The sequence below is a fragment of the Brassica rapa genome, chromosome A02, assembly GCF_000309985.2.
Source record: "Brassica rapa cultivar Chiifu-401-42 chromosome A02, CAAS_Brap_v3.01, whole genome shotgun sequence".
In the NCBI taxonomy this organism is placed as follows: domain Eukaryota; kingdom Viridiplantae; phylum Streptophyta; class Magnoliopsida; order Brassicales; family Brassicaceae; genus Brassica; species Brassica rapa.
Window position 1 is genome coordinate 26,718,614 of NC_024796.2, and position 20,787 is coordinate 26,739,400.

The 20,787-nt window shown below is 35.4% G+C and overlaps 5 protein-coding genes across 8 annotated transcripts; 3 read left to right on the top strand and 2 right to left on the bottom strand.

The window, feature by feature from the left end:
* Positions 1 to 160: 160 nt before the first annotated feature.
* Positions 161 to 2,993, top strand: LOC103854190 (probable serine/threonine-protein kinase PIX7). 2 transcript variants are annotated; one of them, XM_009131117.3, is made up of 6 exons: positions 161 to 753; positions 907 to 1,229; positions 1,316 to 1,451; positions 1,539 to 1,675; positions 1,765 to 1,888; positions 2,136 to 2,993. In XM_009131117.3, exons 1-6 carry the CDS (start codon positions 561 to 563, stop codon positions 2,633 to 2,635), a joined length of 1,413 nt encoding a protein of 470 aa, XP_009129365.1. In that variant the 5' UTR covers positions 161 to 560; the 3' UTR covers positions 2,636 to 2,993. The 2 variants fall into 2 exon arrangements, with proteins under 2 accessions (XP_009129365.1, XP_009129364.1); XM_009131116.3 differs by having other exon boundaries at positions 168 to 753; positions 904 to 1,229.
* A 718-nt stretch (positions 2,994 to 3,711) lies between these two features.
* On the top strand, positions 3,712 to 6,677 carry LOC103854189 (V-type proton ATPase subunit d1). Its single transcript, XM_009131114.3, has 10 exons — positions 3,712 to 4,017; positions 4,605 to 4,725; positions 5,072 to 5,179; positions 5,262 to 5,364; positions 5,460 to 5,540; positions 5,634 to 5,719; positions 5,793 to 5,852; positions 5,933 to 5,981; positions 6,061 to 6,195; positions 6,277 to 6,677. The coding sequence occupies exons 1-10, from the start codon at positions 3,837 to 3,839 to the stop codon at positions 6,406 to 6,408; spliced, it is 1,056 nt and encodes a 351-aa protein (XP_009129362.1). The 5' UTR covers positions 3,712 to 3,836; the 3' UTR covers positions 6,409 to 6,677.
* A 2,011-nt stretch (positions 6,678 to 8,688) lies between these two features.
* LOC103854188 (FACT complex subunit SSRP1) lies at positions 8,689 to 12,390 on the top strand. Its single transcript, XM_009131113.3, has 15 exons — positions 8,689 to 8,893; positions 9,012 to 9,197; positions 9,287 to 9,392; positions 9,635 to 9,771; positions 9,836 to 9,919; positions 9,996 to 10,090; positions 10,215 to 10,323; positions 10,422 to 10,508; positions 10,603 to 10,695; positions 10,791 to 10,988; positions 11,071 to 11,216; positions 11,289 to 11,544; positions 11,626 to 11,808; positions 11,892 to 11,970; positions 12,075 to 12,390. The coding sequence occupies exons 1-15, from the start codon at positions 8,840 to 8,842 to the stop codon at positions 12,200 to 12,202; spliced, it is 1,941 nt and encodes a 646-aa protein (XP_009129361.1). The 5' UTR covers positions 8,689 to 8,839; the 3' UTR covers positions 12,203 to 12,390.
* On the bottom strand, positions 12,356 to 14,407 carry LOC103854187 (cytochrome P450 81D11). The gene is made up of 3 exons (XM_009131112.3): positions 13,856 to 14,407; positions 13,166 to 13,549; positions 12,356 to 13,084 (listed from the first exon to the last, which is right to left on the bottom strand). The coding sequence occupies exons 1-3, from the start codon at positions 14,351 to 14,353 to the stop codon at positions 12,464 to 12,466; spliced, it is 1,503 nt and encodes a 500-aa protein (XP_009129360.1). The 5' UTR covers positions 14,354 to 14,407; the 3' UTR covers positions 12,356 to 12,463.
* A 229-nt stretch (positions 14,408 to 14,636) lies between these two features.
* Positions 14,637 to 20,514, bottom strand: LOC103854185 (cytochrome P450 81D11). Of its 3 annotated transcripts, none has more exons than XM_033284862.1 (3): positions 17,944 to 19,802; positions 15,539 to 15,922; positions 14,637 to 15,460 (listed from the first exon to the last, which is right to left on the bottom strand). In XM_033284862.1, the coding sequence occupies exons 2-3, from the start codon at positions 15,887 to 15,889 to the stop codon at positions 14,834 to 14,836; spliced, it is 978 nt and encodes a 325-aa protein (XP_033140753.1). In that variant the 5' UTR covers positions 15,890 to 15,922; positions 17,944 to 19,802; the 3' UTR covers positions 14,637 to 14,833. The 3 variants fall into 3 exon arrangements, with proteins under 3 accessions (XP_033140753.1, XP_018512248.1, XP_009129359.1); XM_018656732.2 differs by lacking the exon at positions 17,944 to 19,802 and adding an exon at positions 16,121 to 17,002; XM_009131111.3 differs by lacking the exon at positions 17,944 to 19,802 and adding an exon at positions 19,916 to 20,514 and having other exon boundaries at positions 14,711 to 15,460.
* Positions 20,515 to 20,787: the final 273 nt, after the last annotated feature.

Consider the following 20,787-nt stretch of genomic DNA (forward strand, 5'->3'; position numbering starts at 1 on the left):
TCTTTTAAAATTAACACTTAATTTAATATAAGATTATAACTAAATTAACCCTTAAATCTTTTTTTTTGGACAAATTAACCCTTAATTATTTGAGCTCATGTACGCGTACTTTTTTTTGCTGCCCAAGCTGACCAATTTATCTCCTCTGTTTCACACAAGCTGCCCCATCTGCCCGTTGCTGACCAGTTTCAGTCTCTCTCTTCTCTCTGAAGATGCCCTTTCGTAGCTCTGTATCTTTCTCAAAAAGAGAATCCATCCCTTTTGACTAAAAACTTTCTCCGGCTAATCTCCCATTCCCTTCACTCATATCGTTGTTTCTTTATATCCCCAATTCAGGAGCTCATCGTTTGTTTTCATCTTAAAAGTCTTACCTTTTTTTCTTTGAAGGGAGAAAGGATCAAACTTTATCCTTTCTGAGAATTGGGTTTCTGACTTTCTGCTCTTTCCATCAATTTCACGTTCTGGGTCTGATCGAGATCGATTTCTATGGATGTGATGAGAGGGAGTGATCTGTTCTAGGGCTTCTCTTTGATTTTAGTTCTAGGGTTTGTAAGGAGACGATGGCTACGGAGAAAGACTCTGTTAAGGTTGTGGGTGTGGAGAAACCTGAAAAGGGGAAGACTTTGAGTGCAAATAAGAGAGATGGAGATGAGAGTGAAAGTGGGTTCTGGTTCAGAATCAAGCTCATATTCAGCTGCATCACTTCTAGATCAAAAGTTGATAGTTCCTTGAATGCCACCACCACAGTTGTTGGTAAATCTCTTTCTTCCTCTACTACTAGATGATCAAATTCGTTTGTGAGTGTGTATCTATTTGTAGGTTGAGATTGTTTATCTTGTGCTGACACTTGAACTGGAAAAGACAACTTTGTTTTGATTTGTTTTGTTATAATACCTATTGCAGCAGCACCTAAGCATGTTATTGAGAAGCGTGAAGATCATCCACCTTCGTCTAAAGATGTTAGCCGTCCGGAGAGTGGTTCGTCGACACCTCTAATTAGTGGGGAGTTGAAGTATTCTTCTAAGCTAAGGATATTCATGTTTAACGACCTCAAGTTAGCCACTAGGAACTTCAGACCAGAGTCTCTTCTTGGCGAAGGTGGGTTTGGATGTGTTTTCAAAGGATGGATTGAGGAAAACGGAACGGCGCCGGTTAAGCCTGGTACTGGTTTGACTGTAGCTGTCAAAACACTGAACCCAGATGGTCTTCAAGGTCACAAGGAGTGGCTGGTAATGGACCAATCTCTTTTACCTTGATAGTGGTTAAAGCCTAGTGCTATAAATGTTTTGATCATGTTGCTAAATTTTATGTACAGGCTGAGATTAACTTTCTTGGGAACCTTGTTCACCCAAGCTTGGTTAAACTGGTGGGTTATTGCATGGAAGAAGACCAAAGGCTGCTTGTTTATGAGTTTATGCCTCGAGGGAGTCTTGAGAATCATCTTTTCAGAAGTATGTTTGTTAATCAATCACTGTTAATCAATCACAAATCTTATATTGATTCTTGTTTCATTTGTCATTGTTATCTTTTTGTTTCAGGGACTTTACCTCTCCCTTGGTCTGTCAGAATGAAAATTGCGCTTGGTGCAGCTAAAGGTCTTGCGTTTCTTCATGAGGAAGCTGAGAAGCCTGTCATTTACCGCGATTTCAAAACATCTAACATCTTACTTGACGCTGTATGTCTGAACTCTGAAGTTCAGAAGCTCTTCTACCCTTTATTCTCACCATTCTTAATAAAATTGGAAATAAATGTTTCTATTTTCAGGAATATAACTCAAAGCTCTCTGACTTTGGGCTAGCTAAAGATGCCCCAGACGAGAAGAAATCACATGTATCAACCAGAGTCATGGGAACATATGGTTATGCAGCTCCTGAATATGTAATGACTGGTGAGTAAAGTATCCTCTCCCCTTTGTTATTACTCCCTCCGTTTCTTTTTATTTGACGTTTTGGAGTTGTGCACAGATTAAGAAAAAAATCATTAACCATCTAACAAACCTTAATTCAACCAATAGAAAAATAATCTGCAGAATATAAAAGATCATATAACATAAAAATCAATAAATTTTACATTTAAAACTGAAAATGGAGGAACTATTTAGTTTATGGAGTTACTAATCTCAGTTTCAACATCAGGACATTTGACAACGAAGAGTGACGTATACAGCTTCGGAGTAGTTCTACTTGAGATTCTAACTGGACGAAGAGCTGTGGATAAAAGCCGTCCCAACGGTGAACAAAACCTGGTGGAATGGGTGAAACCTCATCTTTTAGACAAAAAGAAGTTTTACAGACTGTTGGATCCTCGCTTAGAGGGTCACTTCTCGATCAAGGGAGCTCAGAAAGCCACCCAAGTAGCGGCACAGTGCCTTAACCGAGACTCTAAAGCTAGACCAAAGATGAGTGAAGTTGTCGAAGCGTTAAAGCCGTTACCGAGTCTTAAAGACTTCGCTAGCTCTTCTACATCTTTCCAGACAATGCAGCCTGTTGCTAAGAACGGTGTTAGGACACAAGGAGGTGGGTTTGTGGCGAGAAACGGACAGCCTCTGAGGAGTTTGTCGAGTTTAAACTTGCCTCAGGCTTCGCCTTATCGGAATGCGAGGCAATCACCAAAGCCTAAAGGAAAAGAGCAATGACTCAAAGTATAGGGAATTAGTTTGTCTGACCGGATTGGAGCTGGATGTTGTTCTAGGCTTCATGTTGCATCGATTCTTTCTGATTCAAGAGCAAAAGAGATGGTCTGTGGATCCTGGTTTGTGTTCTTTGAGTGGATGGAACTCAGGAAAAATATCTTTGGTCCTGAAGGTCTAAAGATTTTGATCTGTGGTTTTTAATGTGTAGAAGAAATGTAAAGGTTGAGAGAGTGTAAAGTTCTTGCAAGGATATATATAAAACCTGTTTGTTTGTAAAAACATATGTTTTACCCTGTAATATATGTCCTGTGCTATGTATTGAATTTTAATCTTTTAATAACATGGCTGTAAGTGTTAATCATGATAGAGAGTTAACTTGCTTAAACCAAATGCAAAGGTTGTGTTCGGTGCAGAAATTGTGTGGGTCCACGGACGTATGACTCGGTCTCAGTTCTTGGGTTCTAAGTGTAATAAACTTAAGAGTTGTTACTTTGCTACAGAACTGCTGCGATGAACTAGCCAAGTCCTTGAGGTCCGGACTGGTGGATAGTTGGAGATAGTGAAGCACCTTTCTGGGGAAGGACCTGATGAAGAGACCCCAAATTGGAATGGCACGACATATCTTGGCAATGACTATTGTCAAAAAGGTCCAAAACCAATGCACACTTGCTCCATTCTAGTAACAAAAATTGAATCTTTCAGAGAAATGTCACAAGGATTGAAAATCTCAGGCTAAAGTTAGTAAAAAAGGTTTTGAATTTCAATTTTTTTTTTGCTATATATCTTATAACTAAATGGTTTTATAATCATATGTGACACATATTTCATTTTTTTTGGTTCTTGTAAATTTTCTTGTATGTTATGTTTGGATTTAGTTTGTAGCTAAAAATACAGAATAAAAAAAAAAGAGATTTGGTCTAAAATAATAATAAACCGATCAACCGAACCAACACTAATGTCCAATTTTCGGTTTAGAAGTATTTGCGCGCGTGCGAATCGTACCAGACCGGTTTATGGCTATAACAGAGGGACAGTATGGTAATTTCCAAAGTTCCAAGGACGAGATTGCAAAACAAATGAATCAAATCTATCTTCTTCTTTAACGTTTGATCTCTCTGCCTCTGCTTCGATTGTTTTCTTCAGATCTCTCTCTCCGTTCAACCTTTAAGATCTGAATTATCTCCGTAAAGGCAAGGAGAGAAGGATGTACGGATTCGAGGCGCTGACGTTCAACATCCATGGCGGATACTTGGAGGCGATCGTGAGGGGCCACCGTGCCGGCCTTCTCACCACCGCCGATTACAACAATCTCTGCCAGTGCGAAAACCTTGACGACATCAAGATGCACCTCTCCGCTACCAAGTACGGCCCTTACCTCCAAAACGGTGCGTTTTCCCTCATTTGATCGCTCTCTCGATCCGTGATGATGATCTGATTAGTTGACTTCGATTCTGTTTTGGTTGATGTGAGTTTCTGGGTTTTAGGGTTACGAATTGCTTTCACTGTGGAATCAGTTTTATGTTGATTTAAATTCGTCTTCATTAATGGATCTTTTTTTTAAGCTGATATTTAGACAAGACAATGATTTGTTCTGTTCTTGTGTTTGTTTGAATCTCTGTTCCATTATTGTTGTAACAAAATGTTCTTTATCACTGAATTAGTTTTATTTTAATTGTAATCCATCTTCATGAATGGATTTCAAACCTGGTGTTTAGACAAGACAGTGATTTATCCTGTTCTTTTGTCTGAAATCTGCTTGGTTTATCAGTGTCTCTGTTCCATTATTGTTGTAAAAAATGTTCTTTATCAAACCAATTTTGTTTTAGTTGACATTCATCTTCCTAATTGGATCTCTAAGATGATGTTTAGACAAGACAGTGATTTGTTCTGTTCTTGCGGTTGTTTGTTTGTCTGAAATCTCTGTTTCATTATTGTTGTAAAAGATTTTTATTTTTTTAATCTGTGGCTGCAGAACCGTCACCTCTGCATACCACAACAATTGTGGAGAAGTGCACTCTCAAGCTTGTGGATGATTATAAGCATATGCTTTGTCAAGCAACTGAGCCTATGTCAACCTTCTTAGAGTACATCAGGTAAGTTAGATCCTTCGGTAACTCATCATTCTAGATGATTCGAAAATGGTGGTGCAGTGATGTTGTTGGCCCTTTTTTAGTTTCCAGGTATAAGCCTATTAGTTTTGTTGGTATTTAGGTTTGCTAGAATTCTCTTGTCCATTATAGTATGCAAGGTTTGGTACTTTCACGAAGCTCCATTTTAAAGAGATTTCAGTGAAATGGATTTGTTTCAGTATTTGAGAGCAAAGATTTTGATCATTTTGTTCTAGTTTGCTAGCTTATAAGTTATAACGTTATAATCTATCAATAAAAGACGCTGACATTTGAGATATTGGGTTATCTTTCTCTTGATATTGTTATGCAGATACGGCCACATGATTGACAACGTCGTGCTGATTGTTACTGGAACCCTCCACGAGAGAGATGTTCAAGAGTTGATTGAGAAGTGTCACCCTTTAGGCATGTTTGACAGGTACCTGCATTGACCTTTTGGATCTTCTATACCTCTTCAAGTAGCTGCTTTAATGTTTTTGCTAATGATTTCTCTTTTCCAGCATTGCCACGCTGGCAGTTGCTCAGAACATGAGGGAGCTCTATAGGTTGGTGCTTGTGGATACTCCTCTCGCTCCTTATTTCTCTGAATGCTTAACCTCAGAGGTACATCGCTGAAACATTTACTATTGTTCCTTTTTAACCACCTTGTGGAATTGTTTAGATTATTAAGATTCGTTTAACGTTCGTGTCATTTTCAGGATTTGGATGACATGAACATAGAGATTATGAGGAACACCCTCTACAAAGCATACCTTGAGGACTTTTACAAGTTCTGTCAGGTGCTACTTGACTCTTGGATCTTTTTTTTAACACAAATTCATAATCTACCTATTATGCTAGCTAACCCCATTGTCGCTGTGTATCCGAAATAGAAACTTGGTGGGGCAACATCAGAGATTATGTCTGACCTTCTAGCCTTCGAAGCTGACAGAAGAGCTGTGAACATCACCATCAATAGGTTATTATCTACTACCACAAGATGTTACGGTCTTTATAAAGTCGCTGAAACTGAATTTCCTTTTTTTATGCAGCATTGGCACTGAGCTTACAAGAGAAGACAGGAAGAAACTCTACTCTAACTTTGGTCTTCTGTAAGCATTGTAGACCCAAACTATATATTCCATTCAATGGTGTTTTTCTTACCATGGTTTTACTTTTTTTGCTTGTGAAGCTATCCATATGGCCACGAGGAGCTTGCTATCTGCGAAGACATAGATCAGGTAAACACTTAAGCTAATAACATTATAATATGTTATGTGTGAAAATGAATCTAATTGTCAATTTGTCATTCACTGTTAGGTTCGTGGTGTTATGGAGAAATACCCTCCTTACCAAGCGATATTCTCCAAGATGTCTTATGGAGAGAGCCAAATGCTCGACAAGGCGTTTTATGAAGAAGAAGTCAGAAGGCTTTGCTTAGCCTTTGAGCAGCAGGTTTGTTTCTAATTGCATAACAAGTCTTGTTTCTGATTGGCTGTTTAACACTTACAGTGGGTTGATTTTTTTTTTTGGCAGTTCCATTACGGGGTGTTCTTTGCGTATATGAGGTTGAGGGAGCAGGAGATCAGGAACCTGATGTGGATATCGGAATGTGTTGCACAGAACCAGAAGTCAAGGATCCACGACAGTGTTGTCTACATGTTCTGAGGTCTGGTAAGAAGTGAAAGAACCGGTGTAGTGGTTGTTGGTTTTGCTTGATTGCTCCAGACTCTTGTTTTACCAGAGAAAGCTGTTTATGTCGCTCTACGTGTGAGTGCGTGCGTGTATTAAATTAAACCAATAAGAGAAGAGTCTCCCCTATTCGTTTGTTTGTCTTTGCCATATGTATTTGCTTGGTTCTGTTGCCAATAAACTCTTGTAATAATATCACACTGTTTGTTTTTTTCTTTTCAATTCATATTGTCACTACAAAATCACTTTAAAATACATCCTTTAAATACAATTTATAAACTAATTTGAAATCAGTTTCAAAATGCTTTATTTTCAGTAGCTAAGTTTTTTAATGATTTAAAATTGTGATTTGCTACTGGCAGCATTACAGTAAAATGAACAATAATCTGTGATTTGTGTATGTGATATGATCGCGTAATCATGTTTATTGAATTTTGATTGATTAAAAGTTATAAAAATAGTTAGTCATAAAAATTGTGTAATTCTTTTTACACATTGATTTTTTTTTGAAATAGAATTAGTATATTATATAAAATTTATATTAATAATAAACATAACTATTCATCAAGGGTAACATATACTTTAATCGTTTTACATTTAATTCGAGAGCTGTAAAACAAACAAAAAAATATGAGAATTTTCTAAGATAAGCATTTTTAAGTTTTTGTCACAAAAATAGATTTTAATGAAGAAAATGACCAAAATAAGTTTTATTAAAAAGTAAAAATGTATTTTTACCTTAGGGTTAACCTAGACTTAGAATTTAGAATTAAGGGATGGAGTTTTGGGTATATAGTTTCAAATTAAAAAAAATATTAAAATTTTCAAAATAAAAAAAGACTATTTCGAAAAGTTAAAAATGACTATTTGAAAGAAGGGAAATTGCATCCTATATAGATGAAAAAAACTTAAATACATTAACTAACCAAAAATTTCCCCTCTCTCCTACTTCCTCTTCCTATCTCTCTCTACTCTCTCTCCCAAAATCTAATTTTCATTTTTTTTTGGTTATTTGGCAAATAAACCCTTGAAAGAATTGCCCAAAAATATTTGCAAATAATAATATAGATTGTAAATTTTGAAAAGTTAATTGTATTTATTTGTAAATAATAATTAAAATTGATTTTTTTTATATATGTAAAAACTTAAACACAGATTTTTCTAAAACAGAATAATAAGTACTAGGTTAAGACCCGCGCCTTGCGCGGGATGAACATTATATATATAAATTATTTTATATATTATATGTTTATAGCATATTATGAAATAATAAATATATATTGAATAGCATATTATGAAATAATAAATATATATTGAATAAATAAAAAATCATTATCTACTACTTGTATAATTAAATTGGTGCGAACGTATAAATAAATTTAGTAAATCGAAATTTTTTTTTCTATTTGATATGATATATAATTAAATTTAAATAATAGTAACATATATATGGTATATGTTAATATTAATATTTATTAGATGATGCTTTTTGTTCATATTTTTTTTATCATTTGTATCTGTTAAAGCAAAAAGTCTAAATTAGTGATAACAAAATTTTCACTGTGGGAATAATGGTTTAAGTCATTTATAACATTTAAAAAAATTAAGTTGTCAATATTTTTTCAAATTTTTATCAAAAAAATGTTCAAAGTAAATTTCAAAATTACGATATTTATGTATTTTTATATGACATATAATTTAATTTAAAATGATACATATATTTATATATCTTTTAACTTATTAAATGAGACTTTCAACTTATATTATTTTTCAATTATTTGTATCATGTCATAACAAAAGTTTTAAATCATAGATTACAAAATTTGAATGTGAAACTTTTAACAGTTTTAGTAATTTATACTCGTTTTTAAAAATTCAAAATATAATATATAAATAATTTTTTTAATTTTTATTATATGGTTACTATGATTGTTTAATTTATTTTAATAGCTTAAAATTAAACAAATATAATTATAATACACATATTTTTTTATCAAATCTTTATTATTCAAAATTATTAATTGTCATATATACTTTAGCCACATTAGGCAATTCCGTAATCTTATTTAAGAAAATAATGAATCACATTAATAATGTATTTATTGTGGTTTAATAAAAAGCTTATTATATATTTAAATGGACCAACATATTCTCTAAGGATTCTAAGAATCATTCTAGTGATGACATGTGGCTACAAAAAAAATGTTGTAATGCTTCTCAAATAATATATAGGGGATAAATAATCATCTAATGGTAAGTAACCAGCCCTCATTAAAATTTTAAAACGGATTTATTCTTCTTAATTATCAAATGCTTTAAATTCGCTCTCCGTCCATCACTGTGTCTCTGTGTGTTAAAAACTCATCAGTCTCTTCTCTTCCTCCTTGGCTCGCCTCTCATCGGAGCCATGACGGACGTTCATTCCTTCAACAACATCTCCCTCAGTGGCCGCGGCGGATCGGTTCGTTCCTCCCTTATTCTCTTAGGATCTTTCTCTTCCTCTAGGGGTTTCTCCCTATTCCTCTCGCTTCGAAACCCTAATTTAGTTTCCCTCGTTTGATTACGTTTGGTAACTGCAGAACCCTGGACTCCTTAAGATCAACTCAGGAGGGATTCAATGGAAGAAGCAAGGCGGCGGCAAAGCTGTGGAGGTCGACAAATCGGACATCGTGGGCGTGAGCTGGATGAAGGTTCCGAGGACTAACCAGCTTGGTGTCAAAACCAAAGATGGGTTGTACTATAAGTTCATTGGCTTTCGTGATCAGGTTTTGCTACTAATATTATCTTCTTGTTCTTTGATTGGAAGTTATATTATGTTCATGCTTATGTGTGTGTGTTTTGTTTGGTGGGATAGGATGTTGCGAGCCTGACCAGCTTTTTCCAAAGTGCGTTTGGGAAAACGCCTGAAGAGAAACAGCTCTCTGTTAGTGGTCGCAATTGGGGTGAGGTTGATTTGAATGGTGAGTTCTTTAACTCCTTATTCTGTGTGTTCTCCTCCTCTTAACTGACTGTTTTCTAGTGGGAAAGAATCATAATTTGGTTGAGTTTGGTCGGAAAGAATCATAATTTGCTTGAGTTTGGTCGGAAAGAATCATAGTTTGCTTGAGTTTGGTCGGAAAGAATCATAATTTGGTTGAGTTTAAGCTTCTTTTGTCTTCTTAAGTGAAAAAGGTTTTAGCTTTATTCGTTTTCTTTTGTGCAGGGAATAATTTAACGTTTTTGGTTGGTGGGAAGCAAGCTTTTGAAGTGTCTCTGGCTGATGTGTCACAGACTCAGCTTCAAGGGAAGAATGACGTCTTGTTGGAGTTTCATGTTGATGATACTGCGGGTGCCAATGAGGTATGTTTCTCCTTTGAAAATGCAGTCTAGCTGAGTTACTGATTCTGTTATTATGTATTTATAGAAAGACTCGTTGATGGAGATAAGTTTTCATATTCCTAATACCAACACCCAGTTTGTTGGTGATGAAACTCGCCCACCTGCTCAAGTAAGTTGATTGAAGTTTTTTTCCTTAATTATATGGGTGTGTCTTTTTGTATGTTGATCCTAAGAGCATGTCTTAGGTTTTCCATGACAATATCTTGAAAGTGGCTGATGTTGGTGCTGGAGTTGAGGAGGCTGTCGTCACATTTGAGGGTATTGCAATCCTCACTCCCAGGTAAAGATTTTTCCTTACATCGTATCTTTACTGTTAAGAGTATTAGTTGATTACTCTAGCATTTGTTGCTACTGTGTGTTGCTGAATCATCTCATGAATACATGATTGGTTTTTTCTTTCACAGGGGTCGGTACAATGTGGAGCTTCACCTTTCTTTCTTACGCTTGCAAGGACAAGCCAATGACTTTAAGATTCAATACAGTAGTGTTGTCCGCTTGTTTTTGCTTCCAAAGGTAATTCTTTTTAATCGTATCTAAGGGACTTTTACTTGTTTTCACTGACTCTTATACCTATTAATGGAACTCTTGTTATCTGTTTTGTGCCTGCGCAGTCAAACCAGCCACACACGTTTGTTGTTATATCTCTAGACCCACCAATCCGGAAAGGTCAGACCCTGTACCCCCATATTGTGATGCAGGTAAACATTACTTTTATTTTCCCTTTCATATCAATCTTCTTTTAGAAGTTTGTTTCTTTAACCGTTTCAATCTGTTTTTCTCCACCTTCTTTAGTTTGAGACAGACTCCGTGGTCGAAAGTGAACTCTCAATTAGTGATGATCTTATGAATACAAGGTTCAAGGACAAGTTGGAGCGATCATATAAGGTCTCTTGTCTGGTCTCCGCTTATTTTATAGTTCCTTCATAAAAATATCTATATACACTGAGTGCTAAGGATATTGGCTATTATGAATTTTTCAGGGTCTCATACATGAAGTGTTCACCACCGTGTTGCGTTGGCTGTCTGGTGCGAAGATCACTAAACCAGGGAAGTTCCGCAGTTCCCAAGATGGGTTTGCAGTGAAATCATCTCTCAAGGCCGAAGATGGTGTTCTCTATCCCCTCGAGAAGGGATTTTTCTTTTTACCTAAACCTCCAACGCTTATACTTCATGATGAGGTATTCTGTGGTTATTAATGATTGGGAAAATTTTGATATATAGTTGGTTTGTTTAAACCGTTTGTTTTTTTAATTTTTGTAGATTGACTATGTGGAGTTTGAAAGGCATGCTGCTGGCGGTGCTAACATGCATTACTTCGATCTTTCCATAAGACTGAAAACTGATCATGAACATCTCTTCCGGAATATTCAGAGGAACGAGTATCACAATCTCTATTCCTTCATAAGGTTGGTATCTCAGCATCAACGTTCTTGAAATGAACGGTAGTGAATAAAACATCATCCTTCTTTTGATGCCAGCTCTAAGGGATTGAAGATCATGAACCTTGGAGGTGCGGGTACTGCAGAAGGTGTAGCTGCTGTTCTTCAGGATAATGATGATGACGATGCTGTTGACCCTCATCTTGAGCGTATCAGAAACCAAGCTGCTGATGAGAGTGATGAGGAGGACGAAGACTTTGTTGGGGCTGAGGATGATGACGGTGGCTCACCGACTGATGATTCTGGCGAGGACGACGACTCTGATGCTAGTGACGCTGACGGAGGCGAGAAAGAGGTGAAAAAAAAACTGTTTCATATTCCTTCAATCAAACTCTTTCATAAGTGAAGCCATATCTTATTTTTATTCCTTCTTCAGAAATCTGTTAAGAAGGAGCCCAAGAAAGAGGCTTCGTCTTCGAAAGGATTGCCTCTGAAGAAGAAAGCGTTGGCCACAGAAGAAGGCAGTAGTAAGAAGAAGACGCAGAAGAAGAAGAAGGATCCCAATGCACCTAAAAAGGCAATGTCTGGTTTCATGTACTTCTCCCAAATGGAAAGAGACGTGAGTTCTTTCTTCTCTCCTTTTGCCTTAACATTTCACTCTTAGGCAATGTCTTGATTAATAGTATCGTTTTCACTTAACAGAATATAAAGAAGAGTAACCCAGGAATAGGATTTGGAGACATAGGAAAGGTGCTTGGAGATAAGTGGCGTCAGATGTCTGGTAAGATCTCCCCTTAAAAAAACTCTACATTTCTTGGTCTTAGCTTAAAAAAGTGTGTTGTGATGTGATCTTCATCGTCTGTTTTTTTTTTATGTAAACCATAGCTGAGGAAAAGGAGCCATATGAAGCTAAGGCGCAAGTTGACAAGAAGCGATACAAGGATGAGATTAGCGATTACAAGAACCCTCAGCCCATGCTTGTAGACTCTGGAAACGATTCCGACAGTAACTAAACACTCCAATGCCCCCCCAGAGATGCAATAGTATCTAAGGTTTGACATGCTATCTTCTGCTTCATCTTTAGCTTGTGTGTTTTTTTCAATGTAGCGACTAGAGATTCCTAAAAAACTTGGTTACAAATCTACTGAACTTATGTTCGATTTACATAATTATTTTAAATGAATCCAACTTCAACTCGTAACAGTATATACAAGAAGCAACAAAATCAGTAGCATTACGATATATATTATTAACCGTTTGGAAGATAAATAAGCTTATGAACAAGAAGCATCTAAAATCTTGTGGACAATAGGACGAGCTCTACACATAGCTTTCAACGGTTCAGCTTTGCGCATGATAGTTCCTTTCTCAGCTTCTGTCAAGTCCACATATTTTTCTCCATCTCTCTCCCAATCGAAACATTGAACCAACGAACCCAGAGCCAAAGTCACAAGCCTCTGAGCTAGCCCTGAACCAGGACAAGCTCGTCTTCCCATCCCAAAAGACAACATCTTCTTATCCTCACCTTCTTTCTCAAACCTCTCTGGCTTGAACTTCTCCGGCTCTTCCCACATGTTTGGGTCTCTATGAATGGCCCATGCGTTCACCATTACCATCGTGCCACGTGGGACGTCGTACCCTGCCACGATGCAGTCTTCTGACGCCATGTGAGGGAGAAGCATTGGAACCACAGGATATAGCCGTAATGTCTCTGACGTAATGTTCTGTAGATAAGGAAGTTTCACAATGTCTTGTTCCTCTATTAACCGGTCTGAACCGATTTGCTCCTCGATCTCGGTCCTTGCCCTTTCCAATACTTCTGGATGGTTCAACAAGTTAGCCATCGCCCATTCTAAAGTTCCTCCTGATGTATTAGTCCCAGCAATTATCATAACCTATTCAAATCAAAACTTTGTTATAAAAAAATACAATAAACCCTTAATAAAACGTTACTAGTATGCTCTCTTATTACTTACAAGTATGATTCCTTTGATGATAACATCCGTGTAATAATCAGGCTGAGTTTCTTGGAGAGAAAGCAAGTGATCGATCATAGTGTTACCCTTTACTTTCTCCGCACGTTTCTCGTCCACTAGACTCTGTAAGAACTCGTCAATTCGACCCGCTAGCTTTTTCACTTGTTTCTCGTAACTCGTTATCAAACGAAGGATCGGGAAATAGTCTGCCACGTTTCCAGCGCCGCTGCTAACAGCCACATCGGCGATCAACTGCCTCACGTGTCTTGCCTCATCATCGTCCTCTGTTTCATCACCGTAAAATCTCTTTCCGGCCACCATCCTAAGGATGTTGTTTATAGTCAAGTTCATAAACAATGTTCTCATCTCCACCTTTGCATATTCCTGAATTTCAAAAATGTTATTCAAATGATTAATAATTATCAATGGTATGTTAATCCAAATTACTTGGTTACATAACTAGATTCTTATCCACCGAATTTTTATTTTAATTATTTAAAATTTAGTTGGAAATAATATGGGAAAATATTATGTTCTAGCTTTGTTAATATTGTAGAGTACTATGTTACTGTAATCGATGATATACAAAATGTCTATTTGTTTATATTTTGCAGAAAGTATATTATAACAAAAAGTAAATGTAAATCTTTTATATTTCTAAACCTTAGGTTAATATTAAATGGTACATACTTGTTGAGAGTTGTTGGATAGAGAGAATATCAGCCGTCGGATCTCGTCCTCACGGATGGATAAGAAGCTATTGAGTCTAAAAGACGAGAAGATCTCAATGGTGCCAACACGACGGAGGTTCCGCCAGCTGTCACCATAAGCCGCACTGACCATGGTGCTTGAATTGTATCCGATATACTTTCCGAAGATAAACTCCGGCCGGTTAGCTAAAACGATGTCGTTTTTGGTGAAACATTCCTCCGCGACGGAGTGAGAAGAGACAACGAAAACGAGACGTGTGCCTAGGCGAAGGGAGAAAATGGAGGCACCGTCTAGAGATTTGGGGAGAGAGAGAAACGTACGGTGTAGCGGCAGCTTTAGGAGGTGGAGATGTCCGATGACCGGAAATGGACGAGTTGGACTCGGCGGTAGGTTTAGTTTACGCCGTCGTGCTCCGAACAAAAGTTTCAAAGAGAGGACGAGGAAGAAGAGAGATGGGATGAAGTAGAAAGTTTCCATTATTGAGTTAGCTTTCTATATTTGTTTAAGTTTATTACAAAACACAAGTGCTTAAGCAGGTTTTATAGTGTGACATCGAGCAATAAAAATATAATATTTTACATCAACTAGTTGCATTGAAGAAGATAATTCATAATTTATCTTTTTGCATGAAAGTTAAAGAAGAGGATAAGCGTTTTGGTTACGTCACTGCCTACTATATTTTGCTTGTCTCGATCAACATGGGAGTAGGAGACGGGGATGCTGATATCATTAGGCATTAGCTCATGTATAGCACATGACACGTGCGAACTTTCATGTGATGTGTTAGACGTCACTGCATGTGTCACAACATATTTGTCTTTATACTAACATTGATTGACGTCTACCAAACATTTTGAAAACCTTTATAAAAATGTCTAGTAAGGTTGAGTCTCGCCCCACGGAATGTACGAGCCTTCGGACAATGAGACGAGTATAACAAGATTCTGAAGATGGAGTTTATGGACAAGAATTAGAAGCATCTAAAATCTTATCCACAATGGGGCGAGTTCTACACATAGCTTCCAACGACGTAGACTTATGCATTGTGATTCCTTTCGCAGCTTCTGTCATGTCCACATATTCTTCTCCGGTTCTCTCCCACTCGAAACACTGGACCAACGAACCCAAAGCCAACGTTACTAGCCGCTGACCTAGCCCTAATCCAGGACAAGCTCGTCGTCCCATCCCAAATGACATTAACTTCTTATCCTCCCCTTCCTTCTCAAACCTCTCTGGCTTGAACTTCTCCGGCTCTTCCCACATCTTTGGGTCTCTATGTATGGCCCATACGTTCACCAATAAGATTGTTTTACGTGGGACATCATAGCCTGCTACCATGCAATCTTTTGACGCCATATGAGGGAGAAGCATTGGAACCACAGGATAAAGTCGTAATGTCTCTGCCACTATGCTCTGGAGATAAGGAAGTTTTACAATGTCTTGTTCCTCTATTAACCGGTCTAAACCGATTTGCTCGTCGATTTCGGTCTTTGCCTTTTTCAATACTTCTGGATGGTTCAACAAGTTCGACATCGCCCATTCTAACGTTGCTGCTGATGTATCAGTCCCGGCAAGTATCATAACCTATCAAAAATTTAAATCACTTGAATAACAAAAATAAAGTTAGATAACTGTTTTTATTTTTGAGATCTAGTTACTTACTTCTATGATTCCTTTGATGATGACATCGGTATAGTACTCAGGCTGAGTTTCTTGGAGAGAAAGCAAGCGATCGATCATGGTGCTACCCTTTACTTTCTCTGCACGTTTCTCATCCACTAGACTTTGCAAAAACTCGTCAACCCGACCGCCTAACTTCTTGACCCGTTTCTCATAATCTGTTAACCAACAAAGGATCGGGAAATAGTCAGCAGCGTTCCCCGCACCGCCGGCAGCAATCACCTCGGCGATCAAGTCCCTAACGTGTTTTGACTCATCGTCGTCCTCTGTTCCATCGCCGTAATATCTCTTTCCGGCCAACATTCTAATGATGTTGTTGATCGTCAAACCCATGAACAATGATCCCAGCTCCACCTTCGCAGGTTCCTGAAATTCGATTATTAAACCAAATGGTTACGTTTCGAAAGTTCATTTTTTTATGGATCAAATGCTGAGATGGACCACTTGGTCTCCAAAAAATCTCAATTAGACCCATCACTTTATTTATTTATTTTGTATTTAAATTTAAATAGAAATCTATGTTAAATAACTGAAAAACCTAAGGAGTTAAACATATTTACTAACCTATGCCATTACTATCCAACCCAATATCCGACCCAGATCCAGACCCGAAATCCGACCCAATCTCCTTCTTCTTCCCCCATTTCTTCCCCATTCATAGTTCTTCCACCATAATACAAAATCAAAAAATTTCTTCAACCATCCACTAATTTTCTCTTTCTTATCTCAAATCGATCAACCCATAATCATGTTTAATCAATTATATCATATCCAGAGTCAAATTTCATCTTTTCCATCCGATATTCAAAATAATGAACAACGAAAAGTATTACTAGTACAACTAGTACAACTCAAACTAGGACAACTAGTACAACTCAAACTAGTACAACTTCTACAACTCGAATTAGTACAACTAGTACATATTGAGTATGTCATATTTATTATTTGAAAAATCATTTTCTTATGTATCATCACCATGTTCATTCTCACAAAAAAAGATGACATGGCTTTGAGAAATTATGAAATGACATCACTTAATTATGAGATGTATAATAATTTCATATATTTATTGTTTTCGGCATATGAAGATGCTAGAAAAGAGAATGATGTAGAACCAATAAGACATATTGGTCTAATTTATCCCGCATGCATGTGTCAAATATATGAATAGTATATTTTTAATAATATTTGATTTGAAATTGATACGTTTACAAGTTGTACTAGTTGTACTAGTTATACTAGTTGTACGATTTTCGGAAAAAGATCATCTTCATCTTTTTGGTCTTGAGGCCAAAAAGCTAGATGCAGAGCCAGAAAATTCTTCAAACATTGTTCTAAAAACGCGAGTCACCGGAAAGAAGAAAAAGATTGGATTTGATGTATGATTTTTGTGTTTTTTTTTTTGCAAAGAATTGTTTTAATCGTGATGAAATAACATAGTTGTACTAGTATTTGAGCTGTACCGTCTGTACATAGTTATACTAGTTTAATCTTTCCCGCTTGCATCTGCCAAAAGATAGTGCATAAGCCATCACGAGTTTGAAAAAAAATACATAAACATTAATATTTGGTATTTGGACTACGACAATAATAGTTTAACCGGTTTAACTACAGTAGTACTATTACTAGTTTAATTGTGGCAACACTTGATTTGTGTTTTTCTAGTGCTGGTTAGTAGGTTTCTCGCCTCAAAGTTCATTTTCTTGATATGGAAATGAAAATATTAAAAGAAATAGAGCAATTGTAATCACATACACAAGAAGAACATGGTGAAACTTGCATATTTTGATATAAAATATGATATACATATGTTTGTTGTATCTACAAATTTGATTTCAAATAGTTTTTGATTCTTATGTTTGCAAATTCGTACATTTCACTCAGTTTATTATTTAATTATATTTTATAATTTAAATTGTTTCCTACAAAAAATAAATCTTCAAAAATTTATGAAGTTTTTTTAAAATTATAAAATTTATAATCTCAATACCATCAGTTTTTTTAATATCTATTTTTTAATAAATATTATTTAGTTTTACGTGTTGTATTTACGTACCTAACAAATTTTTCTCTTAATTTTATCGACTTTGATTTAATGTATTTCAACCAAAAGAAATAGATAATAGGTTAAACTACACAAAAATATTTAGGAATAGTACAATTAGTACAACAACTTGATTTAATATTCAACCATAATGTTTAAAACATGATACACGTTTAAAATGTAATGCACAATATAAAATGAAATAACATAGTTGGATCAATATTCGAGTTGTACCGGTTTGTACATAGTTGTACTAGTTTTTGAGTTATACCAGTTTGTACATAGTTATATTTTGACAGTGAAATCGAAAAAGCTAGTTGTACGACATAAAATTAAAACTTACCTCAGTTGTACCACTTCATTATGTGTACATATCTGTGCCCCAATAAAATGAAATCATAAATTTTGTTAAAATACATTTCATGTATGTTTTCCAAAAATTATGTGGACAAAGAAGTTAACAAACCTTAAAAGTATAAGGTAGATCATGCAAACTTATGTGATTGTGTTAGATTTGCAAAAAAAAAAAAGCCCCCATGAAATATCATAAGGAACCTTTATAAATACTTTACAATTTAGCCATGTTATTGATTTTTTTCATATGACATACTCGAAGGAATATTTAAATTTCAGAACCTGAGTAGTTGTACTAGTTATATCAGTATTACTAGTCTGGTAAATACATTTCATAACTGTTTAAATACATTTTATGTATGTTTTCCATAAATTATGTAGACAAACAAGTTAATAAACCTTAAAAGTATAAGATAGATCATGTAAACTTATATGATGGTGTAAGAATTGCTAAAAACAAAACAAAAAAACAAAAAATCATTAAAAATAAGGAATCTATCTAAACAGTTACCAGTTTGGTCATTTGATTGTTTTTTCATATGGAAATACCAAATTGATTTTGTCAATTTCTGAAATGTCAAAATTGTACCAGTAATTCATGTTTAATATATAATAAAAAATATGCCAAATTTTGTATATGTTTAGTTTTAGGAGTTGTACCAATATTTTCACATTATAACTTTGTAAATATATTTTTGATGTTTATTTTTCATAATAATATGGTCAATCTAATTAACAAACCTTAAAAGTATAAAGTCTCTTAAATAAAATTGATAGTGTAATTTAATAATTTAACAATAATTGAAGAGCCTCAGAAAAAATAGATGAAATTTTATCATCATATGTAAAAAAATGATTTAATAGTTGAGTTAATTATAGTAGCTGCAAATTGTACATGAATTATAATATTTATATACCAGTTGTACCAGTTATATTATTTTTAACATGTATAGTTGTATGAGTTATACTAGTTGTACCTAGTCGAATGAGAGAATAAAATAATGAACATCGTGTGGCTCTGAGTTATTTATGCGTCAGATTAAAGAGGAGGAGAAGATAGAGAATGAGAGATCTGTGAAAGCGTGTGACCAAGATTAAAACATAGAAAAGATGATCAATGGCTCTGGTTGGAGTTTCATTAATGGTACTTTTGTAAATATAACATTCCTCTTTTCTTCTCTTAATCCGACGGTTCTGATTTATAGAAAGATTATAGAATCCAATGGTTCATATTATTCATTCATTAAGGGTAAAATGATAATTTCACAATCACTTGGTCCATACAGATTTTTTTTGGATGTGTGAGACTCTTTTTTGGCCTTTTGGTCCATTTCAGATTTTAGTCCTTTTTTTATTGGTATAAAAATATAGAAACACTCTGTTCTACAATGGATGATTTATAGATGGTGTAATATAATGGTCATTTTAAAATATTTCATACTATTTTTATTATTTTAAAACAATGTATTGCTTTTTATAAAATAATTTTTTTTGGTAAAATATTAATTTTTTCAACTTTCGAGTCTCATAAATCTCTAGACAGTAATATTTTATTTTTATCTCTAATTTCTCGATACAAATTGTATCATACAATTGTATAATGTATTAATAATATGCTTAATTCAAATATTAAGATATTTGTTAAATACTACTATGCCCCTTTCAAAATAATATATGTTTTAGAATTTTTGTACTTTTTAATAAAACATATTAAAGTTTAGTTATAAATAAATAGTTTTTTTGTAATTTTATATTTACTATGTTTTTTAACCAATAAGACTTTAAAAAGTGTAATTAATTTTTTAAACTTCATAGTTTTTTATTATTAGTTGACAAAAATTACTTGAAAATGCAAAATTGTATCTTTTTGAAATGGTGGAAGTATATGGTTTATAATTTTTTTTTATAATGATACTTAATAGTCGAGACCGTAACTAAAGTATTAGTTAAATCGCAGTTACTTGTAGGGAGTTTTTCGATAAACATAATATCAGCCGTCGGATCTCGTCTTTACGGATGGATAAGAAGCTATCGATCCTAATGGACGAGAAGATCTCAATGGCGCCAATACGACGGAGGTTGCGCCAGCTGTCACCATAAGCCGCACTGACCATGGTGGAGGAGTTGTACCCGATGTGTTTCGCGAAAAGAAACTCCGGCCGGTTCGCAAAAACCACGTCGTTCTTGGTGAAGCATTCCTCGGCTACGGAGTGAGAAGAAACAACGTAAACAAGACGAGTGCCTAGGCGGAGTGAGAAAATGGAGGCGCCGCCTAGTGACTTGGAGAGAGAGAGAAAGCTCCGTTGGAGTGGCAGCTTTAGGAGGTGGAGGTGTCCTATAATAGGATATGGCCAAGCTGGACTCGGCGGTAGGTTTAATTTGCGCCGCCGTGTTCCGAGCAAGAACGTCAGAGAGATGAAGAGGAAGACAAGAGATAGAATCATGTAGAAAGGTTCCATTATTGAGTTGTTTTTTGTTTTTATCATTATCTTAAATTCGCTTAAGGTGGTTTTATAATGACAGTCGAGGGAAAATGTATTATTGCCTCAATTATTTCGAGTAAATTAGGTACGCACGTTTGTGGAAGAGAATAAAAGAGGATAACAGTTTTTTGACGTTACTTCATACTACGTATAATTTCGTGCCACTGGCCGCTAAAATTAGTAAATGGAGTAGAATTGATATTACCTCATGTGAGATTACATATATACAACACGTGCTAAACTATAACGATGTGTGATTGTTGTAATGTTGTCTGAATTGCTTCGCTAAGTTCTTCACTTAGGTTAATATAGATTTGGCAAGTGAGTCTGGCAATGGCAAAACAATGTGA

Excerpts from the sequence above, each read along its gene's own strand:
- LOC103854185 (XM_009131111.3), bottom strand. The coding sequence starts at position 20,440 with ATGATAAAAACAAAAAACAACTCAATAATGGAACCTTTCTACATGATT. Across the intron at positions 15,923-19,915 it reads TATCGAAAAACTCCCTACAA|GAACCTGCGAAGGTGGAGCT; the intron begins GTAACTGCGATT and ends ATCGAATTTCAG. Across the intron at positions 15,461-15,538 it reads TCATCAAAGGAATCATAGAA|GTTATGATACTTGCCGGGAC; the intron begins GTAAGTAACTAG and ends AATTTTTGATAG.
- LOC103854188 (XM_009131113.3), top strand. The coding sequence starts at position 8,840 with ATGACGGACGTTCATTCCTTCAACAACATCTCCCTCAGTGGCCGCGGC. Across the intron at positions 8,894-9,011 it reads TCAGTGGCCGCGGCGGATCG|AACCCTGGACTCCTTAAGAT; the intron begins GTTCGTTCCTCC and ends TGGTAACTGCAG. Across the intron at positions 11,809-11,891 it reads TCTCCCAAATGGAAAGAGAC|AATATAAAGAAGAGTAACCC; the intron begins GTGAGTTCTTTC and ends TTCACTTAACAG.
- LOC103854190 (XM_009131116.3), top strand. The coding sequence starts at position 561 with ATGGCTACGGAGAAAGACTCTGTTAAGGTTGTGGGTGTGGAGAAACCT. Across the intron at positions 1,230-1,315 it reads AAGGTCACAAGGAGTGGCTG|GCTGAGATTAACTTTCTTGG; the intron begins GTAATGGACCAA and ends TTTTATGTACAG. Across the intron at positions 1,452-1,538 it reads TGAGAATCATCTTTTCAGAA|GGACTTTACCTCTCCCTTGG; the intron begins GTATGTTTGTTA and ends TTTTTGTTTCAG.
- LOC103854189 (XM_009131114.3), top strand. The coding sequence starts at position 3,837 with ATGTACGGATTCGAGGCGCTGACGTTCAACATCCATGGCGGATACTTG. Across the intron at positions 4,018-4,604 it reads CGGCCCTTACCTCCAAAACG|AACCGTCACCTCTGCATACC; the intron begins GTGCGTTTTCCC and ends CTGTGGCTGCAG. Across the intron at positions 5,180-5,261 it reads CCTTTAGGCATGTTTGACAG|CATTGCCACGCTGGCAGTTG; the intron begins GTACCTGCATTG and ends TCTCTTTTCCAG.
- LOC103854187 (XM_009131112.3), bottom strand. The coding sequence starts at position 14,353 with ATGGAAACTTTCTACTTCATCCCATCTCTCTTCTTCCTCGTCCTCTCT. Across the intron at positions 13,550-13,855 it reads TATCCAACAACTCTCAACAA|GAATATGCAAAGGTGGAGAT; the intron begins GTATGTACCATT and ends TTTGAAATTCAG. Across the intron at positions 13,085-13,165 it reads TCATCAAAGGAATCATACTT|GTTATGATAATTGCTGGGAC; the intron begins GTAAGTAATAAG and ends TGATTTGAATAG.